At 37.2% G+C, this 21,986-nt stretch overlaps 1 protein-coding gene across 17 annotated transcripts in view; it reads left to right on the top strand.

Moving 5' to 3' along the window:
• THADA (THADA armadillo repeat containing) overlaps window positions 1-21,986 on the top strand; it is a 171,146-nt gene that overhangs the window by 29,281 nt on the left and 119,879 nt on the right. For all 17 annotated transcript variants that reach the window (XR_012652485.1, XR_012652484.1, XR_012652487.1 and 14 more), the window contains 4 exons: window positions 6,749-6,881; window positions 9,815-9,928; window positions 11,061-11,183; window positions 11,879-11,970. Coding sequence is in view for 13 of the 17 variants with exons in the window: in XM_075042803.1 (XP_074898904.1) it covers window positions 6,749-6,881; window positions 9,815-9,928; window positions 11,061-11,183; window positions 11,879-11,970 (462 nt within the window). In the remaining 4 variants the exon portion in view is untranslated. The remainder of the gene's footprint in view (window positions 1-6,748; window positions 6,882-9,814; window positions 9,929-11,060; window positions 11,184-11,878; window positions 11,971-21,986) is intronic.

The following is a 21,986-nucleotide window of genomic DNA, read 5'->3' as shown; positions in this document are numbered from 1 at the left end:
TAGATCTTTTCTATTTTCAGTGCTGTGAGTATTGAGAGAGCAGCTCCTACAGTGAGTGAGAAGAAGCTTGCCAAGATGAGTGACTGGAAACTTACTAACATGGACAACAGTTGAGGTGGTCCTACTTATCTGGGCAACTTCCTAGAGAAGTTGTTATATTGTCACATCAGTTAGTGAATCTAATTTGAATGGGTTACAGAGCAGAGATTTTAAACTTTTGATTTTTCCGAGTCAAGTATAAAACATTGTTCGCTGTCTGCTGCATACTTCTGGTTGCTGTTTATAGATACTTGAGCACACTATGCACTATTTCATTCAGTCTCCTGAACTGGATACTGCACTTGCAATAGTCCTTTTTTTAAATAAAAAAAAAAAAAAAAAAAGCAACCCCCGCTCCAACAGCAAAATCCTTCATTCTTTTCAGTGCTTCTCTTGCAGACCTCTGATGTCATAACTTAAGACTTTCTGTATTGTTATCTAAACTTAGTTTTGTATGTGAAACTTGCTTTTTTCCAAAGGCAGAAATAAGTTCAGATAACAAAATATTAACAAGTTAAGGCACTGGTCTTCTTTTGAGACATACAGTGACAAATCAAAACACATTGTGTCAAAAGCTATTATTTTCATGTCAGGCAGCATTTCTTTGAACATTCGTTAAATTAATATAGAATTCCAAATAAAATAAGCTGTTAACAGTATAGAATGCATAGAAACAATTGCTGAATATTAAAGAATGTTATCCCTAGGTATGTTGGATGAGAATATAAATGTGTTGATGTAAAAAAGTTGTGGAATATACTTTAGTTTCAAAGGATTTATTCCTCCCATCAGATTGAAGAGAGTCTGGCCATCAGAGTAATACTGTGTAAAAAAAAGCCAAAAAACAAAACCCCCAAAAACCTACCCAAACCTTTTACTACCACCAGCCTTTTTGAGGGGAGAAACGGGGTGATCCAAACAGGTACAGCCTTATTAGCCTGTCAATATGCAGGACTATCTAGAACAAACTTTAAAGGAAAGGCAAACTAAACAGCAGGAGATATGGAAAAGATATAAAACATTCTGTCAGTTCATAGCGGACTCCTTACATGACAGAGTAGCTCTTTTTCTTCGATTTTCAGTTTTTAAATTTCTTTTAAAATTTGAGGCAAATAGAGTAGAACAAATCTACCCAGACTTCAGAGAGGTTCCTGATGTTTGTTCCCTTTCCCTTTTTCTGCCATTGTATTTAATGGAGCACAATCCACTTTGGAGCAGCTCTATATTATGTTGTAAAATGAAGAGCCAAGCTCAAGACAACTCTGCTTCTCTGGAAATTATTAAAACATTAAGCAGTATGTATGTATCATTAAAAAAAAAAAAGAAGGCACTTATATTTAAGTAATTTTCCTCTTCTGAATTAAGTTGTCCAAAACAGTTTTTTGATGATACGTACTGCTTGGTATTTTTAAAGTTAAGGTATTTCAAGTAGAGCAAGCATTCCTTTGGCAAAAGCCAGTTTACAAGAACCAGAGAGCAGCGCTGTGGAAATACATTTGTTTCAATGAAAGAAGAAAGAACATGTTTGCCAGGAAATACAGGTCTCAAGGCTAATATTTGTATTTAAAATGAAGGAGAAAGGTGTCTGATACCAGAATAGTTAATGCCTCTTTGGTTTGGTACTCCTGGGATACGAGGAGCATCTTGGGACTCTTCTCCAGAACGGGTGAGTCTCTCGGTGAATGCAGTTGCCCTGCAGGTCTGATGGATTGTTCTGGAGTCTTTCCATTTAGCCTGCTACAGCTGAGGAGCTCCAGTCTGCAAGTAAATCCAAACTGGCCTACCTTTCTCCATAGCTGCCAGGCTCACGGACAGTCTTGAAGCGTGTGTACCAGAATCTATATTAAATTACTGCTGCATCCACAAATACCAGAGAAGAAAGCCTTTGTCTGGGGCACCTTATAGTAATATACAGCTTAAACATGGTACCTTGTTGAACAGAATTGAACTCAAGACCTACAGAAGCATCCTTGACACTGTTAATTCATTCTAAGACCCAGTGAAAAATCTGTCACTACGACTGTGCCACATCCCTTTCCCATGGTTTTATGAAAGACTCCAGTTGCATATGGTCCTTCACTTTTATAGCCAAATATTTTCCTAAAACTATATGCTGGAATATTTACCATTTGAGCTTGCTTTTAGCTATACAACCCTTAAATACCAGTCTTCATAAGAACCAAGAGTAGACTTCTTTCTAGACAGAGCAATGGTATTCAGACCTGAGTTAGTGGTGAAAGAAAAATCTTTCCTCCACAGAGATTTCTTGTGAACCTGCTGAAATTTGATCTCCATCTTGACATTTGGATGTAAATTGCTGAATCTGCTTGAAGTATGCAAGTTATCATTCCTGCTTTTCCCTGTTCATATTTCTTCCGGGGGTGTAATGTTCCCTTTGTCATGCCTGCTTAATATTGTCTGTGGCTGCACCTTCAGAAAACCATACAGTTACAAAATAAGAAGTGTTAATTTCAATGAAACAAGCAGTGTGTTTTTTTAAAAAAATATGTTCCTGTCATAGGCCCTGAGAAATTACAAATGCTCTTTTGGTCCGATAACATGGTGGTTAGGGAAAGTACCTGGAAGCCTCTGGGCATCTGTTTTAAACTTGAATCTCCTGTAATCCTTATAAATACCCAAACAATTTCTCTGTTACAAATTGTGTTTTGCTTGTTTTGCTTCTATTATATTTGGTGAAGCTTTTCTGAGAGATCAAGTAGAACATAAAGATTTCTGGAAATCTCAAAATCGTGGTGTTCCATATCTATGGCTGTAGTGCTTTGCTTCACTAAAGTTGCAGAATGCAAGGGGAAGGTTTAGGAAAAGTTATGTCATACAGCCCAATGTGTTTATTTCAGAATAATGTATTTTGAACATTTTCAAATGTTCAAATTGGAGCTTAAATTTAAGTCAGTGAACACAATTTTATGTATATGCAGCAAGTTAGGACCATATCATACAGTTTTCTGGAAAACAGTAATGATAAAGAAAAAACCCATTTTGGTTTTACAAATGTTTAATCCATTATCAGTGGAAATTATTCATCTGTACCTAGTCAGTGTCAGATCTTCTGTAATATTTCTATTGGGGAACTGGGAGCAGACCCTCCTAATTCTTTGCAGTAAACTCTGCTGCTGACTCATTTAGTTGCTCTGAGGTGACTAACTCTTTGCTTTCCCAGGCTCCTACAGTCTGCTAGGAAGACTTCTTGTAAAAGTTAAAATTTAAAAATAATTGATGGACTTTATAGTGAAATGTACTAGAATTATCACTAACTTCTCAGCAAAAGTGTAATCACAGATGTGAAGGAAAGAGTCTAAAATGGAGAGAAATAGACTGGGGTGAGGGTGGAAAGCTGTTCTTATGTATTGTGATGCTTGTAGGGTTGGGAAGAACACTATATAGTGAAGTACAAGATAAAATGTTAAGGCACTGCTCAGTTCGAAGACATGTTCATTTTTAACTCTGTTCATATTCTGCCCCCCCCCCCCTTTGTTTTTTCCCTACTTGGTGAAAGAGAGATATAGGGGTAATGATACTGTCTCTCTGAAATTCTGAGGCCACCCAAGGTTCTCTCTGCTCTGCTTTACTGCTAGAGAAGCCTCAAAACAGCACCTTTCTCAATGCACCTATATAATTTGGAAAGTTTCGCTTCATTTAGAGCGGATGCTATGAAAACGAGGATGCAAGTGGAAGGACTTCGTTGTTTCAGAGGAGTTGTTCTCAAAAGTAGACATTTTCTAGGGTGATTTACACCTTGAATGTGTTTCTGAGGCTAGATTCTTGTCTCCTTATTTGTCTGAGAAGTGCTGGGGCAGTATGGAGACTACCTTTATAAAGACTAGGAATCACATTACATATGTGAAAATAATAATACTACAGGTCTATTGAGAGAGGAAAAATGGTGAAAGGAAACCCCCTTTTCCCCAGGTAGGGACTGATTACAGTGATTGGAAACACTGAATTCTGGATATACCCATGTATAAAAAATGCTTCTGGTCATGTGAAGTTTATGCCACAAACCACTGACATCCAGGAAGGCCAAATCCAAGATCGACCCTTTGTTCTAAACACGCCATTAATTTGGGATAGGAGAAAATACAGCCTATGAGTTAGGGAGAGGGGTTTAGCTTTAACTTTGGATTGCCAGGCTCTTTGTACTCATTGATACTGACCACAGAAAGGGCTTTTTGGGCATGTATGAAATTGTTAAAACCGGTAGATGGACAGACAGAAATTTGGAAAAACACTTACTGTACTGCATCTTAAGTAATTTGTGTATCAAGTTACTGTGTTATATTTTAATTATAAACATTATTTGTTTGATCTGGTAAAAATAATTACTCTTTCATTCTGGAAAATGACATTTGAGCTTGAGACCACTATTTTTACATTGTAAAGCTTCATTTATTCTTAAAATTCAGGGCCACCTGCTTCTTAAGACAATATTCTTCTTGCCAGACCATAAGGAGATGGAGCTGCCAAATTTAAGGGAGTAGTCATCTCCATTGCAAAGTCAATAGTCTCTAATGTTTCTAACTTTTTAAAGCAATAACTCTTTCACCTTTTAAAAAAAAAAAAAAGTGCCTTAGTGGGTGACTGAACAAGGTAGAATTACTTGTGGCAAGATCAAAGCAATACAGTTTTAAGGGAGTCTGAAGTTTATTGGATTTCAGTGTGTTTCTCCTCTTTCTACTACTACTGAAAGGGAAAAAACCCCTCAGTTTACTTAAGAATAAAATATTCAGTATGCTACATAGCAACTTTTAAATATTTCCTTAATGCTTTACTTTGTGGTGTTCTGCACGATAGCAGATGTGAATATGTCTCGTGGGATATTTGTTTTACTACTAAGATAACATACTGAAGAGAGATGAGCGCTGTTCTTTGCATGCCTAAACTAAGACATTTACATTCTGCTTAGCGAAGGAGGTAAGACCAGCTGCAGACATGATGAGCAGTAGTAGCTTTTGCAGTACGTGTTGATGTGGGTGAAGAGAACTGCAAAGTATAGTCTAGCTGCAGAGACCCACAGAGGAGATCTATGAGAAGTTTTGCATGGTCTCAACCCTAGAATTCCATCCTCCTTGTGTACCCAAAAGTGAGAAAGGAACATGTCCTGAAAGTAAGCAGGGAAAGCTAATTGTCAGCAACAGAAAGAGAAAAGTCAAAGAAAAGAGAACTTGCCATTGATTTCCAGAGTAATTTGATTGCTTCTGTCACATGCTTGGGGCAGGAAGCGCCTTTTTTGATGCTGTGGTATGAGATGACATACCCCTTGTGAAGCCATGTTTCTCCTGCATTCTGGACTGATGATATGCATGCTGGCTGCTGTTTTGAAGAGGTGTTGCCCTTAAAAAATGCAGAGAAGGCCTGGCAGCAGTGTAGGAAACCTGTGGTGGAAATCCTAAGGGAATTACTGAAGAGTAAGAAGTCTGCTGGGTCTTTTGCTGATCTGTCTGGCACTTCTTGTGACCTCTGTTTTCTGCATTACTGATTTTCTGTTTATTTTGTAAAAGAAGGAAAGGAGGGATTCACTACAGATTAAAGCCTCATTTGTTGTTCAGTGTCAGGTTTTTAGCCTGCCTAAATTCTTGCTTTAATGGGAGGAGGGTAAAGAAGGAGATGGTAGATGTAGACCTTCCATTAGATTTTGGCTTTCACATCAGTACCTGCTGCCTTTTAGCTTTTCTTTTAAATTCTTTATTTCAGTCACCTAGGTAGAAAACTTGATTTTAGTCTTACTGTAAGGTCTCAGTACTTAATCATGAATTTAATTATAGTTTATATTTTTAGGTAAGGCAAGTCCTGCATGGCTGAGATAATTGCAGTTGTATTGACCGCAGTGATTAATTCTTTCTTCTACTCTGAATCATGTGTCAAACCAGTGTGACAGGTTTTAATAACAACATCCTATTAATAGAAATTTTTGTAACAATGAATGATCCTTTTGGAACATTGACATAAGATTAAAGAGCTGGTCTTGCACACTGGATATGGTATATTTCATTGAACTGATCAGCACCAGCAATTGAAGTAGACCTTACTTCTCCTTGTCCTTGGAAGTTCTTTGCTTTCAGGCAATGCTGTGTTTTATAACTGCAGAGGAAGAGTATTTAATGGTAGGATTGCAATTCAGGTGCTTTAGCAAAAGTTTGACTGATGTAGTATTTTAAAAAGAGCAGTATGTCTTGTTTTTTATTCCTTCTACTGCTTGGAGATTTGCAGGAGTAGTTACATAATACAAACTTACTGTGAGGGGCTTCAGTTTTGTTTTGTATGGCTTTAAACATAATTGTATATGTTGGTTAATGTAAGGGTCACGCATCAGCTACTGTGTGACAACAAAGATATAAATTTGTAGTGTGTCACTTCCTACGCAGTGGCTGATGTGCATATGTCTTTGTTTTCTGCTCCAGAACAGGATAATAGTTCTTGGCAGAAGAGAACAGTTGCAGTGCTGAAGCACAGAATCCTGTTTTCTGTTGAGTGAAATATCTTTTCCTAGTGGCACTTAATAAGTATGGCTAATACAATTTGTACCAATATTGGAAAAATGTACAATTATTTTTTTAATTTCTGTCTTCTTTCTTAAAAAAAATCTGCATATATGCTTGGAGATGTTCACATATAGTAAGAAATATTTCTTAAGGTCGCTAAACACTTTCTTTGACTCTGTCCTAGTTTCTTATGTATTTGTTTCATGTAGATGTAACAGTGAGAGTCTGCGCAAGATGCCAGCGCAGTGGCTAAGCGGTGTGTTAGAAGAAATTAAATCTTGTGATCCTTCGTCTACACTATGTGCAACCAGACGTAGTGCAGGAATTCCATTCTACATACAGGTACCAACTAATGTTATTAACTCTGACTTAAATTTTTTTTTTATGTCCTTTCTGGTGAATACACTTATGTATTTATTTATTTTTCTTACTTCAACCCCTCTTGGTTAAAAACAGTTACTTGTCTTTATACAGACTTTTATTGCCTTTGTGCAACCAAGTTGTCACATGTTAATTAAACCACGTTTGACGCTGTTTAGCGCTGCAGTTCTATTGACTCTTGAGATTTTTGGCTTGAGGTAGATTCAGATAGCATTTCAAAAGACTGAGCTTAGGCTCTGTGTGGCCACTGTAATAATCCTGGCAAATTCATAAATTAATTCACAGATTAAGTAAGGCTCTGTTAACCATGTAACTTTGTGCTTCTTCTATGTGAAGTGGGAGAGTGGTAAAATATGAACAGACCATCATAGAATTGTAAAATGGTGGCCTAGAAAATACTACAAAGAACTTGGGAAGTCCACTCAACAGTAATAAAGCAGGATCAAGTAAGAGAGTCACACTAACTGGTGTTGACTGACAGTCTTGGGTGCAATGAATGAGCAGGTTACTGAAGGCTTATATCCATGAGCGTGGGGCCATGCTCCCGCAGTCTTCCTGCTCCCCATGTTACCATCAGCTACGTGTGTCCCAGTCGCCAGCTTCTGCCAAGTTCAGAACTGAGGGCTGATCGGCTGGCTGGCAGTGTTTTGTCTCTGCTCAAAGTACTACCTCCTACTGAGTGTGTCACAGTAGTATGCAGCAGCTCATCTGCATCCTTGTGGGGTCAGTCACTGCAGAGTTGGCCCTGCAGATTACATTTATCCTGCTTCCATTCCTTTGCTCCTTAAAGTGGCCATGATTGCCTTCCCCTAAATTAATCTCCATCATTTTAATGTTCAACCAGTTTTCTAAGACAGGAGTCCAAGATTAACTACACAATTTATAACTTTCTCCATTCACTGAAGTATAGTCTCAAGCATGTTCCAAGAATCCAAGGGACTGCTGGGAGCAAGCTCTCCCTGCCAAAATAATTCATCTTGCTTGTTTTCTACTTCAAGTTTACCCTGAGAAAGTTGAGGTAGCCTGCTTCTGTCTGATCTCTCTTATGTCAGTTACAGCCTGCTCCTGGCTTTGCTAGATGCATGTGTGCTAGGCAGCAGAGATCAGAAGTAGGGCATTGGTTTTAGAGACATTTCTCCTTTTCAGTTTCAGCGGATACAGATATAAAAAGGAAAGATCTTTAAGTTGTCTGCAAAATTAATTTGGTGATTTCATGTCTTGTGGTTTCCCCATTCACACCAGAGTTTGAATCCAGTGGGCATTCGCTAGCATTAATCCTGAGAATGTGAAAAAACAAACATGTTTCAATCAATTTTTCATGTAAAAAGTTACACTGCCTAATGTAAGGACTAGGTGGACCCAACGGTACCCCATTGCAGTAAACGTGTGTAGTCTGCAGTTGGCCTACATTACTGAGTCCGTACGGCAAAGCTTGCTGTGAGCCATAGCTGTTTGGATAAACAGGTCAGATGCTTCTAGTTTGACAGCTCTGGAAGAGTATGAAGTTAGTCTAGTCAATTAATGAGTAGGTTTGAAGTGAACTTTGGGATTAGTCCAAAATAATTATTTTCAAATTGTAATTTTGTAAAGAGAGGCAATAGTGTTCTTTGGGAGTAGTTCTGAATGTGCCCGTAGCACTCAGTGAAATGAATTAAGCCTTAAATAGCATGTTGCATTTAAATGATAAAAATACAAGTTGTAATGCATATCCTAACAGTGCTATAATAAGGTTATTTTATAAATGCACAAAATCGAGACTCAGTGTGGTCTCTTTGCCATCTGCTTCTTGTGACATTTATTCTTGTTCCACTAAACCACATCTGTTTTAATGATAATATGTAATTTTTAAGGTTATGAGCATTTTAAATGACCTATTTAAAATAGAAATATTACTACCTAATAGTACAAAGGTGCAGCTCCAATTAGTGGGTGAGGAAATAGTGGGAAAATACTAATTACAGCTTTAACATTTTTAGGATATGAAATTTTAGTCTTCAGTTCATTCTCCTTTATTTTATACTTCATGAATACTTTTTTTTCCCCCTTCCCTCTCTGTTTCTCCCATTGTTAAAGGTACCGATAAACTGACAGTGACTACTTCTGAGTTTCTGCCTAACCTCTATACTTAATTTGGCTTACAGTTGATCGATTTGGTTGTTCTTATTGTAAAATACTATTAAATATCTTGTTTGAACTGATGCTGAACTCTGGGCCCCAAAACACAAATGGATAATCATTTTTTTATTAGAAGTAAGGGATTTATGATTATCCATTTGTACTAAGTTGGACAAATTCAACAAGAGCTACTAGACAGATGGAGAAAGACTGTTTTAACTCCAGTCCTGAATTTTAGAGGACTAAATTAGAGTATTTTCATCTCAGTTGAATGTCCTACCCACTGAACTACTATTTGGATATGGATGCATCTCTTTTCTCCTTTTAAAAATGTGCTGCTTGTTTTATCCTGTTTTGCAAACCAGGATTTATTCTTTGGCCAGCTTATGTCATCTTAAATATGTATGTTAAACTAAAAAAAAAGTCTGTTCTAGGAAATGTAAGTATGTGTAATACGGCAGATACTTTCGCTGTAATAAATACAATGGTGGGTTTTTTTGGTGGGTGATAAATTATTATCTGTCATATACAAGCAAATCTTCTTAGGCAGATGGATAGTGTATAAGCAAAGTTTCCTTACTGAAACATTGCATGCTAAGAGGCTTTGAACAAAACGAAGAGGTAAAACTGAAACTTTTTGCAATTTTTTCTTTAGTCCTTGTGTATGGTCAGTAGCTAGGCTGTGTAATATGGTAAATACAGGAATGTATGGCAGAACTGGTAGTAAAGAAAAATGGCTAGAAACACCTGATTTTTATTTTTTTTTTAACTTTCTGTAGGCTTTGTTAGCTTCAGAACCAAAGAAGAGCAAAACAGATTTGCTGAAAATGACAATGAAAGAATTGATATCTTTGGCTGCACCTTTGAATGAACCACCAAGTGTAATTCCACAGGTAAAATACAGCCTCTCATCAGAAGGCAAATGTCAAAAAAGTGTTTGTGTTACTTGAAACAGTTAAGGAAATTTGTGTGTGTTTTTAATAAGGATATTTTGTTTTTATTATCTATAGCTAGATTTTAAAACGTGTTTGCATGTGCAGAAGTTTTGAAGTCACTAGAATTTGCAAGTGCATAAGATACTAAAAAATGGATTGGGTGTAATTTCATAGTTTTTTTTCCTAGTACAGCAAATACAGTCACATTAATTTCGAATTTGTATGATCGCATTTCTGCCTGTAGTATACTTCTAAACAAATAAATGAGTAATTTCCTTTTTACAAGAAAATTAACAAGAAAGCATTTGTTTACATTTAGAGTAAATAAATGAGTTGCATAAATCATATAATTACGCAGTAAAATACTACATGAAAAGTGATTTTATGCATACTCACTAACTTATAAACTTAAATATATACATTTGGAATGCATTTTACTTTAAAGTCAAGATCTTTATCTTCAAAATGTTGTTATCAAATACTTAATCTTTCTGTGTTTAAGTGCAAGCCATAATTTGTTGACAGTACATAGAAGTATATTCTAATGGCTCTGCCAGATCTTCTGCTGGTATAAATTTATGTAGCCTTGTCAAAGTCTGTGAAGCTACACATACTACCACCTTCCCCTACAGAGAGTAGAGAAATATCAGAAAATGCTCCATATGGTGAAGGAAGCTTGACTGTCAGTTTTAGCTTAATATTGTCCTCATGTGAGTTGTAGTTTATTTTTTCTCACAGTATCTACAGCATGTCAAGAATGTTGGAAAAGATGGTTCTAAATTGTGAAAGTTATTTTTACAGCCATGATAAACTAAGGAAAAAAAGAATGCTGGCCTTCACTTGCAATGCCTGGACTGTACTTGTTAGAGGAATATATTTTTAAACTGTAACTGTTTTTAACAGTGTTTACTGCTGCTCCGTTTTAATGTATGTTTTTAATAGCAGTATTCTTGTATTTAATATGGAAATAAAGTGGTGTAAATGTGCATAGGGATTATTTTTATTTCACATGTTCACTGTTGTAATTAACGTACATTAAGATATTTTCCAATGAATATATATTTTTCTTATATTTCTTCTACCCCCACAGGTTCATGCTTTAAATATCCTTCGGGCACTGTTTAGGGATACACGTTTAGGTGAAAACATCATGCCTTATGTTGCAGATGGAATACAAGTAGCAATTCTAGGTTTTACGTCACCTGTCTGGGCAGTAAGTTAATTCTTAATTTTGCCTCTCTAATTTAGCAGGATAGAGTGGTGATGTTCAGTGAAGCTTTGGTCATGTTTATAAATGGCAGTACCATGATTTCCTGAATGTTACATGGTGTAATATATTAAGGTATGATAAAGAATAATGTAGCCCTGCAAAAAAGCCATAGTTTTGGTCATGTTTTTTGGTTTTGTTTCATTTTTCTGTAATGTGAAGCACTGATATTGACAAAAAGTAGGGACAAAGATTGCCTTATAGATAAAAATGTATCTGGCTGTTAAATTTTGAGTCAGTGCACCTAGATAGGAAGGAGTGCATTTACCTTCATTCTCACTGTTACTTTGCTTTTCAGTGAAAGATAGTTTTCCATATGGTATATTAAGGTAGAACATTTTGTGACCTGCCATGTATAAGGGTGAATACTTTGAACCACGAGAAATCTGGATGTATTCCTTATATTAAAGATGGGCATCTCCAAAAAATCCGAACTTTCCATTAGTGCCATCTTGATTAAGAGGAAAGGTGCTCTGAATTAATTGTTTCAATGTGCTAACCTCTGAACAGTAGGCATGCTCTGTCCTTCACTCAGCTGTTCTTCTTTTCAACTGTACGTTAGTGGCTGTATTTAAAAAAATATTAGTACATTTCAAAAGGATTTTTAAAACATAGTTCATGTTCTTTTCTTTTTCCTTTAGGTAAGAAATTCATCTACACTTCTTTTTAGTGCTCTGATTACAAGAATTTTTGGGGTTAAAAGAGGGAAAGATGAAAATTCAAAAAAAAATAGGTAAGCTTCACTTGATACCAATTGTAAGTTTGCAAAACATAACCTTAGCCAACAACAGTTTGAAAATGTTGCTTGCTTTATGGATATATTTGAATCACGATGTTACAAAAACATCTAGCTTAGCTTAAACTGTGCTGCCAGGAAATAAGTGGTAAGGCCAAAAATATCTGCTGTTAAGCACTGAGAGTTAATTTGTACTTGCATGCAGTTTCACAGAAGGGGAATGTTGCTGAGACGTTTTGGTAGCAGTGGCTCTTTCAAATGCCCAGTCTCTCTTGTCACAAACTAGCCCTGTTGTTCTTGACAGCAAAGAGAGAGGGGTGAAGGACAAGAGAAGCAATGGTCTCACGTGTGTTCCCTTACCTCTAGAGCAGGCCTGGAGGTAATCTAACCTCTACTAATTTGAGATTTTTCCCTTTAGTCTTCTTACTCTAGAACACCCTGTCCCTCTTTCATGTCTCTTTCCTCCAAGCTCCAAAAAATGCAGCTTGCAAAGCTGCTTCTCTTCCAAGGGATTCTGCCCTTGAACTCTGTAGTCCTGCTCCTGATCCTCTACTGTTTCACTTTCTTATGTAAAACCAATTCTCCTCTGACTCTTAAAACTCCCCAGTCCTGAACATTCCTCTTTCTCTGCGCCCTCCAGTTAGTGCACAAGCACCCCTACGTTTTCTTTGGCCTTCAGCCCCTTCCTTTAGCTTCTGCAGCAAATGAAGCATGCCCATGCCCTGTGCTCTGTAGCTGAGGTTCCTGCTGTAGTAGGGGAAAATAACTCTGGATGCAGAATAAACTCATTAAAAAAATACTCCTGGGTAAGTCTGTGGGGCCATAGAGTGGACACACTATGGATATTATGGTAACCTTCTCACAATTTCCTAATGGATTTTCAAATCATGGACAAGGTATGCAATTTCTGAAAGAAGGCAATTGTTATGATTTACCCTCAAAATTTTTTATTTTTTTTTTTTTACTCGGTATACAGTGGTTCCTTAGTGTTGATCTATGTAGCTAATATAATTTTCATGCACATTATGAGAAACTGAATGTCCTGGGATGATGATAGTCTTTCATCTTTTAGGTGATAGGTGCCATTTTAGCTGTTTGAAATAATATCAGGTGTCACTTGAAGAGTTAGTCACTATGTATGCATGAATGTGAGGAAGAAATACAGGTGGGAGATTGGAGGAAGATTTCCCTTAGAAAATAACTGTTCCCCCAAAAATGATTTGAAATGTCACCTCCCCTACTGCATTAAATTATCCCTGCTTTGTCATAAACCCAAATCACTTCTTGCCCAAACCTGGAATTCACTCCCATAACCCTTGAAACCCAAACAGAGCAATAAAAAGTGTTTCTCACTTTTTGCCTTCTCACTTTATTTTTATAACAGCATTTAAAGTTGTTTTTTTAATTTTCATATTGAGCACTCACTGAAAGAGATGTGTACCTCAGCTTTTTTTAAGTTTGTATCCTAGGGAAAAACTTCAGACTAACTTCTGCAGTGGGAAGGCAAACTGACTTCTCAAATACATGCGGTGTGATTAGATATGTAACCTGAGATTTCTGTTTGTGAAGTTGCAGAAATTAATGCATTTGAGCATCTGTTGGGGATGGGAGATACCAGAATGAAGGAAAGTAAAGTTTTATATAGTTGAAATGAATTAATGAAAAACAATGTTAACTTTTATGTAACTGGCACTGTGGACTTGCTTCTCTGAACCTTCATGTTTACCATAATTTCTTTGTAGCCATTTTGACCAAAAGATGTTAAAGCTGGGCTGGCTTCTTTTTCTTCATCTATTCATTTAGCAATTTTGCATTAAATGTTGTATGTAGTCAGTCCTACTGTTTCCCACATACAGTCGTCAATACCATGAAACAGGGAATGGGAAAACTTCTAAAGACAGACCAGTGAGACAGGAGGTATGAAAACAGAGGTAGAGATTTTATTTCAAGTTTCTGACTCCTATCTCTGCAGGAGATACTGGTTTAGAAGGAGAATGACGTAGAGGTTGTTTGGCTATTTTGTTCGTAAAGCTTCTTCCTCTGAACCCCGCCGGTGGCCTTGGGGTAGGTTGTGTTTGGGAAGAGGTCTGTGTTTCAGTGGTTTGGCACCACGAGGTGTCATCGTTGCTGCACAGCTCCCTGCAGTCACATCCCTGGGGTGCAGCTACACTTGGTCGCTTCTCTTCGGGAGCTCTAAACTTGTTTTGTTTAGTGTTTTGCCGGAACAGAGTTCATATAGTAAAGTAATTTTTTTCCCCCACTTCTAAGTCTGGCAGTTTATTTCAAAAGCACTAGCATTTTAGCAACTTGCATCTATAGGAGCTTGTGTGAAAGTCATCCGGGTTTGAGCAGCTTGTTCTGTTGCCTGCAGGATGTTCTGTTTGCAGAAGTGGCACCTGTCTGTGGACAGAGACCAACTCTCTAATGCTGCCATTAGGACCTTGCGTAGGTTTCCAGTTTGCCTAATTTTAGAATAGGGGTTTAAATCTGTCTCTTCTGTGCCAGTGGGGAGTTACCTTATTGCTGGGCTATTCTGGGCATCTTGTCCAAAAAAGGATGGAACTAGAAAAGTTGTTTTCTCAAGAAGAGTTCCTATGAAACTGATACAGTTGGGGTGGTGGAGAGTTTGTGTAGATTTCCAGAAGAAAGCTTTGTTGGAACAGTACTGGTAACTTACCTCCACTGCTGTGTTTCTTTAACATACTTTCTGTTATGTTTCCCTTTCTTTCTCTTATCTCCACTAAAAATTCACATATAGCATCCTTTACACAAAAATTATAGGCCTATCATGTCTTTTGCTGCTTTTTAGTCTGCTGATGTTATGTTCCGTTCCCTATTTATGTTAATTTTGTACATTATAATTGCCATGCAGCTAGGGAGTTTACGTAGTGACAACACAGTGATGGTCCATTATTTGAAGGTCTTGATCAGTTGTGAAGCATTGGACTGAATGACTGAATGAACTACAACCTATGTCTGATCAGCAACCTGATTTAATTTGGTTTTTTTTCCAGGCATATGTAAAAGAATGATGGGTTTGGGTTCCTGTTTTGATTTCTGGTGAGAGGTTTTTTGGTTTTGTTTTATTTTTACCTCTAAACATCCCTTTGTTGTTTGGGTTGTTTGCAGTTGAACAACTGTGTGAAAGGGCCCTCTCACTCTGTGACAAAGAGAGTGAGAAGATGCCTAACACTGCTGACAAACATTTTAAGTTAAATCTGCAGTGGCCTTGCCTACTGGAGAGTAGAGGCAGGAAAGCATGTTGAGCTGGGCTTTGTGGTCACTGAAAGGGTATTAGGAAGGTCACCCAGAACTGTCTGTCTCAATCTGAGGACAAGGCAATACTAGATTATGCTAGAAAAGGTCCGTTCTCTGAAAACTTGGTCTGCAGTTTGAGGAGACATGGGTCGAAGGAATTAACAACTACACATCATGGTTCCCAGTGCTCGGTTATGCTGGTTCAGTCGTCAGTGGGGCTCTGCTTTGGGTCATCTGCAATGTTTGCATCAGCAGCTGTATTGGTACAACTGTGGAGTGGAGAACTGGGACAGCGAAGGAGAGAGATTTCTTGAGCAGAACTCTGGGCTGATGCCAAACTTCACTCTTAAGGGTTTGCTGGAAACTTGAAGGGACTACTCTACATCATGTTCTACAGGAGATGCAATCATATTCTGTTTTCATTAAATATTGATGCATCTTTTTAATTTTAGCATGGGCAAGGAAATAATGAATTGGAAAATTAATAGTTGAAAAATAACAAATGTGTGCAGCTCTTGCAAGTAGAAGAGAGAGAAGTTGTGTGAAGACTGTTTACAGTGGTCCTTGCAACTATACAGGTTGAACTTTCTAGTGAAAAGAAAGAAACAGAAATTTTCTCTGGGTTCTCTCTTTCTGAGAAAGCCTGTATCAAAGCTGCTGCTGCTGCTGTAAGTGTGTGTGTTTGTGTGTATACATATGGACATGGGTGTGTATTTGGCTAAATGATACTTTGATTTCCAGATATTGACAGTTTAAAAATGGTCCTGTTAACACTTACCTGTAGGGGGGGTTGGTTTAGTTTAGTTTTTGTATACTTCATTTGGGAATATAATTTTCTTAAATGTTATGATAATTTCAAATATACAAGACTTGGTGTGAAATTCTAGCCACATAAATACAAAGTAGTGAGGAAGGCTTACAAAGGAGTCTTTGCAATTAGCCTGTTTCTATTTGGTTACAGAAAGTGTGCTCTGCGTGGGTACACCACAGTGTGCTTTAGAGAAAATACACCCCTTCTCTAAGCCCTTCACAGCACAGGTAATTATATTAGTTTAGCCAGTCCCTTCATACTTGGAGGATGCTAGGTCTGTATCCTAATTTGCCTGGCTAGCATGCGATCAGCTGTGACCTGTTCCCCAGCCCCACTGCCATTCAGCGCTTGCTCCTGTGCTGGGGGTGCCAGGGCTGCACTGGGGCCTGACCTCGGCCCATCAGCACCTCTGGAGAGGGGGCTGCCATGGCCCCGGCTGCTCTGGGAGCACCACTCTGAGGGGGATGTTGAAGACCCGAGTACTACACTTGGTTTAATGCAGATTAATTGAAGTAGGACTGAACGGCAGGGAGTTCTGTAGGCCAATGAGTTTTGCCTCTCATGTTTTGATTAAATAGCCATTTCCAGTTTTCTTGTGCAGTGAATTTACAATGTAGATTTGCTGATTCCAGGTACTTTTCAAGAAGTTGGGGTGTGGTCTATGCTTAAATCTGTTGTTTTCACGTTTGTTTGGTGTTTTTCCTGTTAGTGTTGCTACAGGTTGCAAATCATCTAAAGTAAATGTTTACTCTAGTTGATTGTAGGCTCCAGCATTCATCACATGAAAAATTAGGATGTCTTGAGATGAAGAGATTCTAAAAATAAAATGGAATATACATTGTGATAGTTAATGCAGATCTGTCGATGAAAGTCAAAATAACTTACATATAAAGTTAACTGAAATTAATTTTGAAATGTAATTAAATTTCTCATCAAAGAGGATTTCTCTTCTGCCCAAATGAGTTACAGTAGTAATAGTGATACTTTCACCCAAATTCTTACACACCTGCATATATATATATATGCCTATATATTGTCTGTATATGCACTATATATGCTTATATATAATACTGGACTACAGACCACTGGTCTGTATTGCAGTGCTATAACACACACATATATATATTAAAGACATTTTGGTCTGTAGTCCAATGCTAATTAAAGCTGCTATTGCTTGTTACTAGACAAGACTCTTATCAAATACTTGGTATTTCTGGCTTTTATCTTTTTTTTTTTTTTTTTAAAGGATGAGCATGATCAGAAATTGTCTTTCAGGCAATTTGCCATTTGACTTAGGACAAGCTTTAGTCTTTACAGTAATAAAAAAAGGATCATCCTGGCTTATTTGAAAATGGATTGAGTTGAAATATAAATGTTGCAATGTCCTCAGAAAGAATAACCAATGGCCTCAGGTAGAGGCTGGGGTTAAAAGAAAGGATGGGGGTGGGGAGAATTCCCTTAGCTTCTCACCTTGGTGGAGGAGGTTCCAGGAAGCAAAAACTTCAACTCTTCGATTAAAAAGCAGTTTTTAAAGCAAGGCTGAAATGGTCCAGTGCAACCTGGTGATTTTACACGAAATAACTGGTGTATATATGTATATATTTGTGTTTTGGGAAGGGGGGAACTCCTATGTATTTAGACTCTAGTGAAGGGAAAATCTGTATGCAGAAAAATACTTAGCTGTCAACACACATTATCTGTGGAGTAAATAGTCATGCTGTTAGGAAACTGAGTAGGAATGCTGCCATGTTGTCAATTTTGGTTTAGCTATATTTGAAAAGAAAGGACCAAATTTAATTGCCATCTACATAGTACTTCTTGAAGTCTATTTTCATTGATAGCTGTAAATATTGATGACTATCAATAACTTCAAGCAGTTGGAAAGGAGAAACTTACCTTTCTAATTATAATAACATGAAAACTATGTAGATACGAACAAGTTTTGAAGATGCACTACTGGCTGCGAGGCATCAACATGCATGACTGCCTCTGTGTGCTTTGTTTTTATTGCAAGTTGAGTGTTCAGCACTTCTCAGTAAGTGGTTGCTTGCAGACTTGAAGGTCACTGAGTAAAACCAAATTAACTTTTAAAAAGCCTGAGTTGATTTTTTTTCTCCTAAATTGGCATGTACTTTAACTTTAAAGTTTTGTATGAATACTAAGGTTTTTAAGACCATAAATAATTGCATTTTACACTGTGAAGGAATAGAGGAAGACACTGCAAATTGAATGTTCTAATGCAAACCTTTCTTTTCGTAATATTGTCCCTAAATTAAGTGAAGCTAGGATCATGTTCCTTTTCACTAAGCCACTCAAGAGTTGTAGCTCTAAGTACATAAAATACACCATAAGTACATGATTCCTGTTGAATGTTTCACATCTGGCAGGCTAACACTCCCAATATTTGTAACTGAACAGCTGAAACCTCTGTCTTGCATCAATGATGTTTTGTCAGTCTTAACAGCAACTTCATTAGACATTTGCAGTGCATCATACTGGGCTCAGATAGGACTTCTGAGATGGGTCTGTGTTGCCCACAGAGGAGTGGCCAGTACTATTTTGGGATAAGCTGAAAGAAACTTTGGTGGCACTAATGTGGTCAAGCTGTAATGGCACATCAGTGTTGTAAAATTGGATAGCCCTTAGGAGAGTTTCACTAGAGGTGATACTCAGATTGACTGTAGCCCATAAACGCTCAATGCTGACTTGGAGACACACCAGTGGCAGAAGTCCTGTGTGCCAGTTAAGGTACAGCTACATGCAAGAGGATGCTGACCGCAGTGATGGGTCTGCAGGAAGGGCAGTGGTGAGGCAGCAGAGAGTGCTAAGCTGCTTGTGCCAGCTCCAGCAGGAGAACACAAGTACAGCTTGATTCACAAAACTGGCCTCTGAGGTCTGTACCTCTTGGACCACATGCTGTGGAGGGAAGGGTTGGGATTGCTTTATCTTGGATCTCATTAGTGATTCCCTAGTGGATTTTCTCTGGCAACCTTAGTCTGTTGCAGCTTTTCAGCTGAAATACTGGATCAGTAACAGTGAGGTTTCACAAGATGACCGAGCCATTTAAATGCCTCTGGTTCTTTTTCCTCTAGCTGCTTCTGTGCCACGTTTTGCAGCCTGTTCCCTCCATGCCACCTTAGTTCCAGTGAATGCTTACAAAGTAGTTATTAAGGATTTGGTGCAGTACATTGTCTTGTGAGGGGGTTGTTTTTGTTAAAAAGAAATCCCTCCCCCTTCTGCCTGCCAAAAATAGGCCACATTTATTTTGCTCAACTTTTTTGTTTTTAATGCTCTGGCTGTTTTTTTTTTTAATTGACTTTGGCGGATTTAGAAGACTTAATCTCGGAACTGTCTCAAGAAAAAATGCGAAAGTTCAGGCTGACTCAGATAATCATTACGGCTTTTACTGATTAATAGTTCAATAACAATATGCTTGTTTAAACATGATTTTGAACAGGTTTCCTATTTCTAAGTGCCTTTATAATAGGAATAACGGTGATAAGGTGCTATTAACTTGTAAATTGAAGGTAAAATTCATGAAGGTCATGTACAGAAACAGACACAGATTGAAAACAAGCTCCTAAAGAAATCTGTTTCCCTCTGTGTCATGACTTCAATTATTCTGTTTTACAAGCCTAATCTAAAATTATCTAAAATCCCCTGTAGCAGAAAATATGGACTGTTCTCCTTGAGGTTGAGGATGCTCTGTGTGTGTATGATTTCTGCTGATTTTAGGAACACAATGTGTGTATCTGAAATGCCTAAAATCTACAGAACCATTTTTACTTCCAAAATTTTATCTTGTGTATACAGAGTCAGAAAAATGTTAACCCACATAAATATCAGTGAAATCTTCGTGGCCCAAATGCATGCTTAAAGCACTGGTGTGCAAATGTGTATCTATGCTCTCCTGAACACAGAGGATCTTCATAACATGCTGTCTTAAGTCAGAGCCAGAAAATAGGAAGGTGAACACAGCAAAGTGACCTGAATGAAAATTCACCCAAAGTGAAACCTCCTAAAAATACATGTGCGGGCCTAAGGTAACTTCAGTCCATTCGTTTTAAATAAATTAGGGGCATAATGTTAAATGTTTGTTTCTACTGAGTGAGTAAAATACATTCAGTGAAACAAAAATTACTGTAAACCTAACCACATGAGTAGATAATTTAGTTTCTGCTGTAGTGATAAAAGTTTTCCTTAATATGAATTGATAAAATTGTTGTTTTGCTTCATGCATAACGTACACATCCCTTATTCATTTAACTTTGCCATACTAAGTAAAAAGGAGTTACTCTTTACAGAATACTCCCAGACAGAGAGGAAAGTATGTGGACTGTTTGGAGGTAAAATTCACAATGCTAAATTTGTGGCAAGAGATTAAAGATAATAGTTATATAGGCAGTGGTTGAACAGAGTTCTTGGAGACTTTCTAAATATATATACATATATCTTAGTTTTATTTATATGTGTGTGTATACACACATATATATGTACATACACACGTGCACACTCATGCATATACACAGTTCAACTTTCTAAAAAAGTTTGCTAAAAATAACTTTTATATATAAAATATTTTATTTTTAAAAATACATTTTATATATAGTTTTATATACATGCATATATACAGACACGTTTGTGTATGTTTATCAAAGTCGAATGTTGATTAATGTGTTGATACAGATACCAGGTTGTATCTGTGATGTTGGGTTTAAGTGGTGGTCCCCTATTTATATTCTGAGCCCATTGTATGCTTACTTTCTAGTGTAGCAACAAAAGTGCTCTTGGAGAAGGACTTCACAAGTTATTTTTGAGAACTGAGTGTTGCATAATTATTCCTCAAAGTCACACTTCTCCTGAAGTATTTGTTCTACACAGGTGCTCTCTCCATACCTGATTACACAAAGGGTATAATAAATAGCAAAACAAGAGGTATAAAGAAACTTGTACTTAAAAGAGATCAAAGCAAACCAGACCATGCAGTCCTTTGGAAGTCTTGGCTAGCTCTCTTGTAAATAAAAGTGCTTCTAAAGCAGAAGGTATTTAACTACTGTATTTATACAGGCCTTGATTGACAGTTCAGTTATTAACCTCATAAAAACACAGCAACGTAAATTAGTAAGAATGTTTATTCTAGCACTTCTATCTGAAGGAAAATGAAAACCAAGATATAGTGGCATATTCTTACTTCCTTTTAAGTATTTATTTTAGGGCTATGTAGTATAAAAGAATGTTTTTTCAAGTCAGTGAACTTAAACTATTTTGCTTACTGTTCTGGGATGTAAGTATTTTCTAATTCCTAACAAAACAAATGTTAGATTTATTGAAGGTGCAAAGTCACCACATTTTTATTGAAGGTGCAAACCCCACATCTTTATAATGATTCTTTTTTCCCCTTCATAGTGTTTTTCATTTCATGTGGGGTAAAAATGAAATCTGAAATGTTTTTTCTAACTAACTTGATGTGGTTACAGAAAAGTTGTCCCTTCTTGTCACAGAAGAGGTGTCCTGTATCATGTTAGATCTAGAAAAACAAGTATGCAATGATCTTTTATATCCTTGCTCTTGGGCTTATTAGTGGATGTATTGCACCAGGTTTTTTTACAATTGTTTTTTCCAGGCTTCATTGTGGCTTTTCAAGCCTCTGCCCAAAATTACATAGCCATTTTGTCTTCTATGGGAATGCTAAAATTCTCTTATGCATGTGAAATGTTTGTTTGAAAGCAGCTTGTCATGAGTCCTAAACCAGAATGTGCTTTCAGGAATTTAACTGTTAGGTATGTTGTTTAAAACAAAAGTATTTGAAGTGACCTCTTAAAATTTATATATAACCTTTATTTCTAAAGTTCTAAAGGAACTTGCCTGTTGCTTTTGTCTCTGTCTCCTAGTAAGAATGGTGATGATTCTCTGGTTGTCATCCAGAGGGACTGCTAATCAAGAG

This window comes from Buteo buteo, chromosome 12 (genome assembly GCF_964188355.1).
Source record: "Buteo buteo chromosome 12, bButBut1.hap1.1, whole genome shotgun sequence".
Classification (NCBI taxonomy): Eukaryota; Metazoa; Chordata; class Aves; order Accipitriformes; family Accipitridae; genus Buteo; species Buteo buteo.
Note: the sequence above shows the minus strand (reverse complement) of the source record. Positions and strands in the feature narration are given on the sequence as shown.